The sequence below is a fragment of the Solanum lycopersicum genome, chromosome 8 (genome assembly GCF_036512215.1).
Source record: "Solanum lycopersicum chromosome 8, SLM_r2.1".
NCBI classification, from domain to species: Eukaryota; Viridiplantae; Streptophyta; class Magnoliopsida; order Solanales; family Solanaceae; genus Solanum; species Solanum lycopersicum.
In genome coordinates, this window is record NC_090807.1 from 57,458,746 (window position 1) to 57,473,465 (window position 14,720).

Genomic DNA, 14,720 nt, shown 5'->3' on the forward strand with positions numbered 1-14,720 from the left:
AGAGGGAGGAGAGAGGATTGTATTTTGCATTTACTTTGCATTGTATTCTATACTTGTTTCGTTTCAATTGTATTTTGAATTTATTTTACATTGTATTCTTTATTTATTTTGTATCAAATTGTATTTGAAATACAACGAATACAATGATATTCATCCTCATTTGATAGGGAGGATCATTGCATATTGTATTCGTATGAATACAAAACAATTGATAAAAAAATACAAAATAAAATTTTTCGAATACAATTACAATAAAAAATACAAAAGTCTCACATATATTTGATTACAATTGATACATAATATATAACATTTGAATGGATTCCTTCTTATTGGCTCGATAGAGAGAAATATAGGGCGAGAGAGAGGAGAGGGCAAGAGAGAGAGAGGAGGGGGCAGAGAGAGAGGGTAGAGGGCAAGAAAGAGAGAGGGAAGAGAGAGACGAGGGAGAGGAGAGGGCAAGAGAGAGAGAGGAGGGGGAGAGAGAGAGGGGAGAGGGGAGGGAGGAGAGAGACGAGGGAGAAAGGGGATGAGTACTGAGAGAGAAAGAGAGAGATGGTGAGAAAGCAAAGGGCAAGAGAGAGGGAGGAGAGGCAAAGGAGAGAGGGGAAGAGTTTTCTATAAAAATAACACATTGCTCTTTTTTAAATATATTTCTAAACTATATCTACTTTTTCATAATTAGTTGCTAATTTTGAATAGTTTCATAAGTTTTCCAGTTGGAAACTAACTAAACTCTGACTGGTTGAAAATTAATATTTTTTTCAAATCTTACATCTTTCCATTCCTCAATAACTCTATCTTATTTTTTTCCTTTACATTTTCACCCAAAAAAAATTCTCTACTTTCTTATATTTTATTTATATACTAATATATGTAGTAGTGAAATGCACATATAATATTAGAGATCGTTTGTTAAGGTGTGTAAAAATAAAATAAAAAATTATGAAATAAGGCAAAAAATGACTATTGTCTTTCTTTCGAAAAACTACCTTTTTTGGCACATATATAACTATTCCCTTTCTTTCGAAGACAAAATCTTTATGGTTACATTGACGAGTCTAACCAGTTTATTATCATCAACTATCAGTGATATTGCTAGTGCTAAGCCAAACCGAAATTACACACATTGAATACAACAAGATCAGTTGATCCTTAGTCTTCTTATTTCATATTTATCCGAAGAAATACTTCCAATAATTATCGGACTAAATAAAACAAAGGCAGTCTAGGACGCACTATTAATTACTCTATCTTCTCCATCTAATACACGAGTTCTCAATTTTTATATGTAATTACAGAACTTAAAACAAGACGATCTCTCTATCACACAATACCTACACAATGCCCAACTCATCTTGGGTGAATTGTTTGCTATTGGACGACCACTTACTCTTGCAGACAAAAAAAAAAGTATCTTTAAAGGGTTGAGGTCACTGGCTTACGTTGTACACTTTGTAACCCCACATAGTTGAGGCGTGTGAGAAATGTTTGGATGTAACGTAAGATAAAAAAATAAATAAAATTACAATAAAATAGGTTCGAAGTGATAATAGGACTATAATTTAGTTAAGGTGTGTCTTTAGAATTTCGATTATAGTCTCGAGAATTACTTGTGCTTTCATGTTACCTTTATGATTTGTTAACATTCACAAATATCAGTAGTTAATGTTAATTATTTTTCTTATAATTGGATAGGTCACACTTGTCCTTAATTTTGAAGGAGTAAATACATCAAATTTCCTTTGAGCTTGATAGTAAAATTTACTTTAGCACTTTAATTATACATGCGCTTACGTAACACCCCGAAAATTCTATGACCTAGACTAGAGTCTCACATCATGATTAATGATGATTCTAGACCTAAATAAGTGTAAGCAACTTGATTGAGAAGTATTAGAATCTAAATTTTAAAAAACGACCATGATGTCCGGTGAACTAGTAACCTAAACTAATGTGGTGCTAGTGGTGGTAGGATGGTACAAAAAGGAGTTTCTAAGTGTTTAACTATGGAAAGATGATGGAGATGGATATAGGTGCCTAAGAGGGGGCTTAAGGGATCAAGGCCAAGGGAGGAGTGCCAACCTCGAGGGGCAAGCCAAAGCCAAAGGCTAAGACTGCCCCAAAAAAGGAGGCTACTGCCTCAACCTTCACGAGCATGACCCAACTTGTGGTCATGACCACGAGCAAGTGGGGGGCTCGTGAAGATGCCTTGGCCATGGAGATAGGATTACATCTTGGACTAGATACTGTTTAAGGCACCACGAGCCACTTAACGACTCGTGGTGCACTTGACGGAAGAAAGGCTTGGTCGTGGTCTTGCCTTAGGCATTTAGGGAAATGGAGAGTTTGGAGGGGTTACTGCCCAAAGCACCACGAGCCACTTGATGGTGCATGTTCACGAGAATGGAGAGGTGATCGTGAAGACTACTTAGAATCTCCTAGGAGTTCACGTTTGGAAAGGCTACTTCCCTACACTTTACGAGCACCAAAGCAAGCCGTTGAGCACTTCACGGCTCATGAAGTGGGGCGTGAAGGCTGGATGGGATTTTAAGTTGTGGTCAAGTTGGACTTTGATTTTAAAAGTCCAACTTAGTGAGGGGTATTTTGGGTATTTTGAGGGTTAAATATATATTGATTTTAAGTCATTTATCATTCAATTCCCACATCAAAACCTAAACACAAATTGAAACCCAATTACTCCCACCTCTCTCTACATTCTTTCTCCACCCAACCTCCATTGAAGAGACATTGAAGCTTGAAGAATAAGACCAAATCCCCCAAGTTCTACTCAAATTCGTGGCTAATAATCTTTAAGGTATGATTCCTTTCACTCTTGGATTCCTTTCTCAATTGTGATGAATTATGATCAATTAATGTTGTTTAAGTATATATTGATGGTTAATTGTTGATTTTCTATGAGTTCTCCTTGGACCCATGTCTTTCCCCAACTACCTAAAATCTTGTATTGAGTAAGGTGAATTGTTGAAGGGGATAAACATGTCAATGGGTTACTTTGATGTTAGTTATGATATTACTCAATGAATTTACCTTGTTTTATGTATTGGTTATATATTCTTTCGTGATTGAAGTATGAATTCCCATGAAGGGCAAGAAGGTGTGAATGTTGGTTCTTTCTTGGACTTAGAGTATGAAAGATGATACTCAAATAGTAATGATGTTGTAGCTAATGTGTCGTTTTGGTGTTGATGACAATTTCCTCATCCTTAAACCTATACACTTGAATTGGATATGAAGTATGTAGGTATGTTATGATATGATTATTATATGATTGAAAGGTAGTCTCACGATTATAATGAAGTGTTAAAGTAAAAGGTTTACTCACTTGCTAGTGTGTCTAAAGTGAAAGGATTATTCTCACTAATGATTACCCAAGAGTTATTATTATAAGAGGTTTACATAAGGGTCTAGTAAAGGCTAATGTGAACTTATGTGATGACTAAAGATGGTTACTAAAGGGAATAGATGCTTAGAACCGAAAGAGCATGAAAATGAGATGGGGGTCTCACATTTAGTAAGTCTGGCTCCCCACATGGGTTCCTCACGTTTAGTAAGTCCGGGTTCCCAATATATGTGTTGTCTCATGAGATGGAAACCCCCACATTTAGCAAGTTAGGGTTTCTAGTAACAATCTCCTTGAACCTTAACTATGTGCATACATAGGACTTTAGCTTAGTGGATCCATCTAGATAGCTATGTATGAAAGGTTACACCTTAGGCAAGTGTTAACCCTCTCTTTTTGGCGTGAGAGTAATACACCGAATTCTATGTAGCTCTCATGGTCTCATGTCGATTATTGCAACTTCTTTCCTTAATTCCTAAAAAAGAGTCTATAAATAAGAAAATAAGCGTTAAAAATAGTGTCAGTGTACGTGGTAGTTCTCCAACTTTTTATGGAGGTCCTCAGAATTGTTTTTGAGATTTTTTTTACTCTGAGGCTCCCAATACAAGGGCTAATTACACAATAAAAATCATGGAATTGGCTGATTCCTAACAAGGGATTGTAATGCGAAAATAGGCGATATAAAAATGTTGCGAGTATAGGTGGAAAAATAGAAAAAATTGGATAATTCCTAAAAAAAGTAAATGCGGAAATGAACATTAAAGAAATGGGATGAATGTACACAGTGGTTCTTTATCTCATTATGGAATTCCTCAAAAAAAAATTCAAAATTTTTTATTGGGTGTTCCGAGGAACCAAATCAATGGGCTTAATACACACGAAAAATTGAGGAATTTAGGTAATTCCCAAAAAGGGCTTGTAAATACGGAGATGAGTGCTAAAAAATAATGTGAATATATGCGGTGGTTCCCAACTCACTAAGGAGTTTTCATAAATTTTATTAAAAAAAGTCTTGTAAATATGAAAAATAAGCATTACAAAATGGCGTGAGCATACCCGATGGTTCCCTACCTCATTATGGAGGTCTTCATAGGGTTTTTTTCAAAAAATAAATTGGTTCTTCGAGGCGCCAAATCATGGGCTAATATAAATAAAAAATCGAGGAATATGAGTAATTCGTAAAAAAAGGTTTGTAAATGAGGAAACAGAGGTTAAAAAATGGTGTGAGTATACGCGGTGGTTTTCGAACTCATTAAGGAAGTTCTTATAAAGCTTTTCAAAAAAAATTTTGATTGCTCTTAGGCGCCAAATTCATGGGTTAATATACATGAAAAATTGGAGAATTTGGTTGATTACTCAAAAAAGGTCTTGTAAATGTGGAAGTACTCGTTAAAAAATGGTGTGAGTATAGGAGGTAGTTTCCCAACTCATTACAGTGGTCTTCATAAAGTTTTCTTGTTGAAAGAAAATTTGGATGCTGAAGTGTCACGATCCAACACACAGGGTCAGGCGAGCACCCACTCTAACACCTAAGTAGGAGAACCTTATACCCCAAAAGTTTAAACATGCGGAAAATTAACGAAATACATGTATATAGAGATCAAAATATTTATAAACAAATATTTTTCAACGAACTAGTTAAGACTTGTAAAGTAATTAACAACTCCAAAGATCTAGTCTAACAGGTACAAGAGCTACTAAGAGTAAAACTTGGACAAAATAACAAAAGACACAGTTCCCACCAAGAAGAAAGAAGAATAGAAGCTGCTGAAGAATTTATTCGTCTTCACCTAATGAAACATCATCAATCCTGCGTCCAGACTATGTCAAAGACATAGCAAGAGTAGTATAAAAACAACCTCACGTACTGGTAGGCATCCTTGGTCCACCCAACGCCCACCTCATAATATAAGAAATAAATAGTAAGATCATGCATTAAACCACTCGCTTCTCCACCTTTGTCGTCTCTTAAACACCTTCAATTTACACCAATGCTATGAATTTTAACCAGTATATCAAGTACCAACACTTTCGATTTTATTAGATCATAGCCTAAACATGCTAACCCTCTCAAACATTCCCAAGTATTACAACCTTTATTCCTACCCGTCGATCATGTCATACCCCTAAATTCTCATCAAATTGCCTAACCAAGCCATGTCGTTTCGTTACCTCAAGCTCTAACCTTATCCCACTTTATTTTGATACTTACCCAAACGAACACCCCTCACTATTCACCAGTTGCCTTGACCTTCCACTATTGCCTTACAAGTATACATTAGAGAACATATCCACATCACCACATATTCGCATGCATACACATAAATCCACCAACACCCGAACATCAAGGATTTCACACACACACAAATATAACATGCTTCACAATGCACATTTACCACAAGTAGTTGGTCCTTTCACGGAACCCAAACTCAAATAGTTAGCTTGTCAGAACGTGGCAATCTAATCCAATAGTTGCGTCAGAACGTGGAGACCGGATCCAAGTTAGATTGTTGGAACGTGGATATCTTATCCCTATTCACATATCACAACTCAGGATCACACAACAAGAGGTTATTGACGGTATACAATTATTCAATTATCCTTAGTTACGGTTAAAACGATCAATAACACAACATTCACATACATACATGCATTATAATGGAGCGATCACAAACATATATCACACGAAATTGGAATCACAACCATTTGTTGCAAATTACTCCTTAATTCCTAACTTACAGTAGCCCAAGCTCAGCGCTAGTTCTTTACTAGGATTCGTCATTAGGTTTAACCTAATAACTAAAATTCATCAATTTTATGAATATAATAGATTGAACATAGCGTACACCCATAATCTTGTTCCACCTTACTGATACCCTTGTTTTTGAAGCAATTATATTCTAGAAAGAAATTCCGAAAACATTGACAAGTCATTAAAATATGTACTTAAGCACTAACCCAATTATATTGAATTATAACAACTTTCCACGAAATTCACTCGTTGCACAAAGGTCTACACATAATCCATATTATTGATTTCATACATTACATGGTAAGCACTATTTAATGCATAAAACCTAGCCCACCTGGATGCCAAGCGGTTGTACGGGGTTTTTGACTTCGTTTTCAGCTTTTTCGAATTCAAGTGAGTTTGGCCAAGAATTTGCAAGATTCCACCATCCCTACGCTAAAAATATCCTTCTCCTTCCTTCCCCAACTAAGAGCAGTTTTTCTGAGATTTTAGGGTAATTTATAATTTTTCTGGGTATTTTAGGAAGATGGAGAAAATGGGACTTCTCGTAATTACATTCTGTCTAGCCTATTCCGCTGTGGCGGCAACTTACCCCGCTGCAGTGCTGCCGCGCCAACGGTGACTTTCCTGCTGTAGCGGGACTGGTCTAGATTTTCTGTGAATTTTGTCCTTTCTAAATAACGATCGTTTGGGTAGTTATATGAAAAGGCGCTAGATCTATGGGTTAATTCACACTAAGAATTAAGGAATTTGGGTCATTTCTAAAAAAGGGCTAGTAAATGCGGAAATAGGTGTTTAAAATAGTATGAGTATATGTGGTGGTTCGTAACTCATTATGGAGGTCCTCATAAAGTTTTTAATTATTTTTTGGGTGCTCTGTGGCGCTAGATCCATGGTTTAATACACATGAAAAATAGAGAAATTTGGGTAATCCTAAAAAAAGTCTTGTATATGAAAAAATAGGCGTTAAAAATGATGTGATATACGCGGTGGTTTCTCAATTTATTAAATTGGTCCTCATAAAGTTTTTTCCAAAAATAAATTGGTGTTCTAAGGCGCTAGATTCACGGGTAATACACACGGAAAATTGGAGAATTTAGGTTATTTCTAAAAATGGCTTGCAAATGCGAAAATACGTGTTAAGAAATGGTGTGACTATATGTAGTTGTTCCCCGACTCAGTATGGAGGTCCGCATAAAATTTTTTTAATTTTTTTTGGGTGTTCTGAGGTTCCATTACAACTCCTTATGGAGGTCCTCATAAAAAAATTTCAAATTTTCTTTAGGGAGCTCTGAAACACTCTATCCATAGGATAATATGCACGAAAAATAAAAAATATTGATAATTTATAAAAAAAAAAAAAGGTCTTGTAAAAGCGGAAATAGGCGTTACAAAAATGGTGTGAAAATTGTCATGGTATTTGTTAAGAATTTTCAATTTGAAAATCCTTTCTCTGTCCTAATTCCCATGCGTTTTACCCCCATTTCAATCCTATCTTCCCTTATATAAAACCTCAACAAGACCAAAAATAAAATTTTCTTAGCCCATTTTTCAAAAACTCTCAAGGACTTGATGGTTGCGGCATTAAATCCCTTTTCACACAATTTAGTTCTTATTTATTTTGATTAAATAAAAATTTTAAGATTAACTTGTTGATAATATTGTATTTTACTTGATGCTTGTTGTATGAAATCTTTAGGTCAGGTGTGCCTCTGGGCAATGCATTGCCACTGGAGGGGGGGTCCGGGTGGGCATTTGGGTATGGCTTGCTGCGGGTGGGGGGGGGGGAGGGGGAGGGGTGGGACTTTGGGCGAGGTAAAAATATTTGATTAGAATGCATTCATACGGTCAACAAAATAATCATTTAATTAGAATGCTTTATTTGATTTTTTTTATTTTATTTCCGACATGGTGTTGCAAGCATCTCAAGGTCCATGATGTTTGTATTTTGTCATTTAGATATTGGTTTTTCATTTTGTGTTGGTTCTATTTCTCTTTGCCTGGGTTATTCTTTTTTGTGATTTTGGGTTGGTCAAGTTCTCTCTAATCTATGATTAAGAGTCGAGTTCTTGTTATAGATCGATTCAAACATAATCAGTTTCTTCGCCAAATGGTTGCTTTTTCTAATTAATAGATGTTGACATGTTGTTCAGAAGTGTATCATGATTAGTCCTGAGTTATTTTGTTTGTCTTAGTTTATTTTAAGTGGTTATGAACCGGTGTCAATAATCAGTATTCAATGTGGTGATATTCATTCGTTGTCATAAGTTAGTGTATGAACTCGAATCTGGAGCAACTTAAGCTTGATTTTTATGTTCATTTTGATTCACATGTTTGTCTTGCTTTGATTTTCATGCCTTATATGTCAAATCTTGTAGTTTCCTTTGTTAATTTCAACATCCTTTTGGTGCCCTTATGTTAATAACTATCTAACTTGTTCAAATTAAATGATTGGGTAGTGAATTTATGATGTAACTCATCATAAAGTTGGAATTTGACTAAATGATTTTACAAACATCTCACATGATGCCTTTTAAGATTAGTGTAAGTTTGTAACTATCAAATTAGTATATGTTTGCTTATGTTCTACTATTTTGATTTAATCAAACATTGTTATACAAATTCTATTTATCATCTTGCTTCTGGATATTAACTCTTTGTTTTGCATTTTCTTTCTTTGATGCATGTGACTCCGAATCCACCAAACTTTTTCATTTTTTTTTGTCTCTTCTTCCTTTCACTTTAAGCCAAGGAGGCTCAAGTCTTGCCCCTTTTCGAGTCAGAAACAGACGTACGAGAGGCTTAGAATTACTTGCAAGTGATCAAAAGTCCAAAAAATGGGTTGCATACACTATATATATGGGACGAAAAATGGGCTCAAAAGCCCTCAAAATATCCAGCCACGATTGTGATAAAACTGGGCCAAAGACCATCTCTTTTTTGGCAGCCTTATTGTTAGTTTTTTAGGACATGTGAAAAAGGTTGAAAGAAAATCAGCACATTAGGTCCAAATTAACCATATTCAAAATTCCCAAAAGATAGGTACTTTTGAAAAATAAATAACTAATCTTTTAAAAATAACATGATTAAAAAAATGTGTTTTTCCTTAAAAAATTGTCTAAGTGTAAATATTTTTTTATTTCTTTAAGTAATTAAGGAGGCCTTGGGGAACGACAATCTAAGGTTGTGTGTGTGTGCAAAAAAAGGAACCTTTTCTCTCCCCAGCCATTTCAGGTTAAGAAGATGCTATAAAAGCCCCCCAACCCCTCTAACCCCCCTCCAAACCTCAAAACCTCCTACCCCCCCCCCACCCCACCCCAGCTCCCTCTCTCAACCCCTCCTACCTCCCTACAACCCCTCCACCTACAACCACAACCCACTCCCCCTTCCAACCCTCCAACACCCCCTCCCCCTTCCAAACCTCCAACCCCTCTCCTCCCTAACCCACTCTCCCCTTCTTCCCTCCACCTCCCTACCCCCTACCCCTTCTCTCCCATACCCCCTCACCTCCTCTCTCCAACCCCCCTACCCTCTACCCCCACTCCAACCCCCATCTCCACCCCCTACCCCCTCCAACCCCCTCCCCACTCCAATCCCCCTTCCCCCTCCAACCCCCATCCCCGCTCCAACCCTTCTACCCCCTCCCCCCTCCAACCCCCATCTTCCCTTCAACCCCTCTCCCCCTTCCAACCCCCATTCCCACCCCAACTCCCTACCGCCTAACCCGCTCCCCCCTCTAACCCCCAACCCCCTTCCCCTACTTTTTCCCCCTCCAACCTCCTCGCTCCCTCAACACCCTATCAACCCCGTACCCCCAACCCCCTACCCCTCCCGCTGCCCTACCCCTACCTCCCTCCACCTCACCCCTAGCCCCCTCTCCCTCTACCCCCTCCTCCACCTATCCCCGCATCCACCCTCCCCCTCCCCCCTTCTTCCACTAACCCCTACCCCTCTTCCTCCCTTCCTCCCCCCACCCCCTTCCTCTACCCCTCGCCTCCCCCGCCTTCTTCACCTTATGCCTCGTCTCGAACCACCTACCCCCTCAACCTCCTCACTCCCCCAACCCTCCCACTGCCCTACCCTTACCCCTCTTCGCCTCCTCCCTACCACCCCTTTTCCACCTCCCTCTGCCCCCACCATCCCCAAACCCCCTTCCCCTCTTTACCCCCAACTCCCCTCCTTTCAACCCCTTACCCCTCCCCCCTCCGCCTCACCCTACCTCCCTTTCCCGCCTCCACCCTCCCACTACCCCCCATCTCTCTCCACATCCACCCACCCCCTTCCCTCTTCTTCCTCCACCTCCACCTTCCCCCACCCACTTCCCCCTTCTCTCGTTAACCCTCCTCCCTTCCTTCCTCCGCCCCCTTCCTCCCTTCCGTCTTCTTCCCCTTATCCCCCGCCTACCCCGCCTTCTTCCAATCCTTCCGCGCCTACCCTGCCTCAAACCCTCTACCCCCCTCCAACCCCACCAACCTCATCGCTCCCCCAACCCTCCAACTCCCCTACCCCTCGCGCTCCCCTACCCTTATCTCCCTTCGCCTCCTCCTTACCCTCTCTCCCGCTACCACCCTTCCCCCACCTCCTTCCGCCTCGACCCTCCCCAAACCCCTTCCCCCCTCTACTCCACCTCCTCCCTTCCTCCCTCTACCCCCTTCCTCCCTTCCAATACTCTCCCGCCTACCCCGCTAGCGTGAATTTAAATATACCTATTACTTAATTTTTAAGTAATTAAATATATATTAATATTTAATCTATTGTAGGAGTAAGATAAGAGCAAAATGGTAATCTAACTTTGAAGTTCGAAACTTCTCATTTATAATAATATATATGATGTATGATATATGATATGATAATACTTTCACCATATAGACAAATTTAATAGAAAAGGAAACAAAAGAACTACTACACTGAGGGTGTGTTTGGTATGAAGGAAAACATTATCCGAAAAATATTTTTCAATTTTCTCATGTTTGGTTGGTTTAAATGTTTCGAAAAATATTTTTCAAATCAACTCATTTTCTGCAAATTTAAGTAAATAACTTCCCTACAAAACTTAAGGAAAACATTTTCCTAAGCTCTCTTCCCCTCCCCCTCCCCCTCCCCCAAATTTAAATTTGTTTCTTAAAAATATTTTCAACTTCAAAATTTCCTTTTTTTCACCCTACCAGCGACCCCCCCCCCCTCCCCCACCAACAAACACCCCTAAAAAAAATTTAAGTTTGTTTTTTAAAAAAATATTTTAAACTTCAAAATTTATTTTTTCACCCATACCCTCTACCCTCCTCCCCCACTCATCCCTCTACCAGCCCCTCCCCCACTCGTCCCTCTACCAGCCCCTCCCCCCACCCCCACCCCCATTCCAAAAAAAAATTAAGTTTATTTTAGAAAAATATTTTCAATTTCATTTTTTAACCCCACTCACCACCCACCCCTCTAAAAAAATTATTTTAAAAAATATTTTCAACTTCAAATTTTATTTTTTCATCTCTATCCTCGATCCCCCCTTACCCCCCCCCCCCCCAAAGTTTTTTTAAGTTTGTGGTTAAAAAATAATGCCAACTACAATTTTTCATTTTTTTCACCCCTACCCACCCCCTACAAGCCCCGACCCCCAAAGAAATTTAAATTTGTTTTTAAAAAATATTTTCAACATCAATTTTTCATTTTTTCATCCCCTACTCTCAATCCTCCCCGACCAGCCCCCCACCCCCACCCCCACCCACACATAAAAAATTTAATTTTGTTTTTAAAAAATATTTTTAACTTCAAAAATTATTTTCTATTCTAGTGAAATCATCTCGTAAACGGGTAAATGAATGATTATATTAGTAAAATTTTATTAATATAAGACATAAATTTGATTATGGTACAACTAACTCCAACATCATATTATTAAAGAAGGCATCACTTGAATAAGTTGGTATATATGTAATTTGTAACAAACTAGAGGACTAATTAGTTAGGAGTTAGTTAAAGTAGTTATAGTATTCCTTTAATGTATATATATACATGAATGTAAATAAGGCAAGATGAACTCTTATATTTTCAATTTGAACTCTTTGTTATGAGAATATTCCAGAATATATGAATTACTCTTCTTCTTTTTCTTCATGCTTTCATTCTGAATTACTGAACATGGTATCGAGCTTTTGCAGTAGATATAATCAAAACTTGTTCAAGCTAGATCTGGAAAATTGAAGCAGCAATGGCAACTGTTGATAATGAATTACCTGAAAAATTGAGCCATAATCATCCATTGTTCTTGAATAACATCGATAATTCAGGTGTTATGTTGATCTCGATCCAGCTATCTGGATCTGAAAACTTCTCGGTGTGGAGCAAAGCTATGAGAATAGCTATTTTGGGAAGAAATAAGCTAGGATTCATCAGTGGATCTTGCAAGAAGGAAGCATATGGAGAAAATTTGAAGAATCTGTGGGAACGATGTAATGCCATTGTTCTATCATAGATCATGAATTGTGTATCAAAAGAACTGCTTAGTGGAATTGTTTACTCAACAAATACAGCAGAAGTGTGGAAGGATTTGTGTGAAAGGTATGATAAAGTAGATGGGAGTCGAATTTATCAATTACACAAAGAAATTACAACAATCAGTCAAGGTATGAGCACTATCTCTGTATACTTTTCTCGATTGAGAGAGCTATGGGTAGAGTATGATAGTTTGGTTCCTATATCTAGTTGTGGTTGTCCTGATTCAAGAGATTTTATTACATTTATGCACAATCAAAAATTGCTGCAGTTTCTTATGGGTCTTAATGAATCATATGATCAAGCTAGAGGCCAGATCCTTATGATGATACCTCTTCCTTCTCTTAATAAGGCATATTCTATGTTGATCGAGAGAGAAAGTCAGCGTAGAATTACACAATCTACTAGTAGTGAACATATGGAATTACATGCAATGTTTACTGCTCGAAATTCATCTCTACCTAAACACAAATCTCCTAATGTTCCTAGCTATGATCCAAGTGTGTACTGTGATTATTGTCATCGAACAGGACATACTCGAGCTATTTGTTTTCAGCTTCATGGATATCCACCTGGTCTGGAAAGAAGGAAGAAAGGACCATCATATGGAAGAGAAAGAAATCATAATGACAAAAAATAGTTTCATATAGCTCACAATACTGTTAGTAATGATCAAGAACAAAAGTATACAGAAGATTTTAATTCTAATAGAGAAGGAAGTTCACACAACAATTCTTATAGTCAAGGTTATAGTGGAAGTTTAACTCATAATGATTATACTAGAGGAATGAGTGTTATTCAGGATCAATATAGTCAGATACTACAAATGCTTGGACATACAAATACTAAAGGAGGAACAGAAGGATCAACTTCACAGTCTAACAATGCTGGAAATGCTAATCTAGTTCAAGATTATTCATCCTCAACAGGTAAAGATATTGCACTTACAGTTGGAATAAACAGCAGGGGTGTATTATAGATTCAGGTGCTACTAATCATATGACATCCTTGCCTACTATACTTGATTATCAACAGCAAGTTTTATCAGATAAACCTAGAAGAGTATATTTGCCAAATGGAGATAATGTCAAAGTTACTCACACAGGATCTTGTCATCTGACTTCACAAGACACTATAGAAAATGTTCTATTAATTCCTGATTTCAAGTTTAATCTGTTGTCAGTCTCAAAGCTTACAAAGGATCTAAATTGTGTTGTTTCCTTCTTTCCTGACTTTGTCATCTTTCAGGACCTCTACAGTGGGCAGGTGAGGGGGGTTGGTAGAGAAAATGCAGGTCTCTATCATTTACCTATTCACAAAGTCAGTAGAGGAAAACATACTCAGTGTTTCACAGCAGAAGAGAATAAAGAAACACAAACTCCATATGTATCTCCATCCATATCTGATTCAAAAGTTCTACTATGGCATCAAAGTCTAGGCCACACCTCACCTAGTGTCTTAACACAATTTTTTAACTTTTCTGTCACTCAATGTTCCAAGAAAGTACATACTTGCACAATTTGTCCACTAGCTAAACAACATAGACTACCATTTGTTCATAGTACTTTCATGTCTACTCAGTCTTTTCAACTGTCACACATTGATGTATGGGGGCCATTCAATACTACTACACATGATGGCAATAAATTCTTTGTAACAATTGTTGATGATTGTACAAGAATGTTGTGGATCTTTCTAATCAAGTTGAAAGTGATGTTTGTGTTGTACTACAAAACTTCTTTGTTTTAGTTCAAACTCAGTTTCATTCCAAAGTTCAGATCATTAGAACTGATAATGGTTCTAAATTTGTAAATGCTGAATGTAACAAGTTGTTCACCAGTCTAGGGATTATTCATCAAAGAACCTGTATTCATACACCTCAGCAAAATGGAATTGCTGAGAGAAAACATAAACATATCTTGGAGATAGCTAGAGCAATAAAGTTTCAAGGTCATATTCCAATCAAATTTTGGGGACATTGTATATTGAGTGTTGCATATATTATTAATAGGCTTCCTACACCAGTGTTACATGGTAAATCACCTTATGAAATGTTCCACAAGAAGCAACCCTCACTTCAACATTTGAGAGTACTAGGTTGCTTATGTTTTGCCAAAA

General features: G+C 37.7%; 1 protein-coding gene across 1 annotated transcript; it reads left to right on the forward strand.

The window, feature by feature from the left end:
• The first annotated feature begins 12,318 nt into the window (after positions 1–12,318).
• Positions 12,319–13,242, forward strand: LOC138338063 (uncharacterized). The gene is made up of 2 exons (XM_069288531.1): positions 12,319–12,559; positions 12,641–13,242. Exons 1-2 carry the CDS (start codon positions 12,319–12,321, stop codon positions 13,240–13,242), a joined length of 843 nt encoding a protein of 280 aa, XP_069144632.1.
• Positions 13,243–14,720: the final 1,478 nt, after the last annotated feature.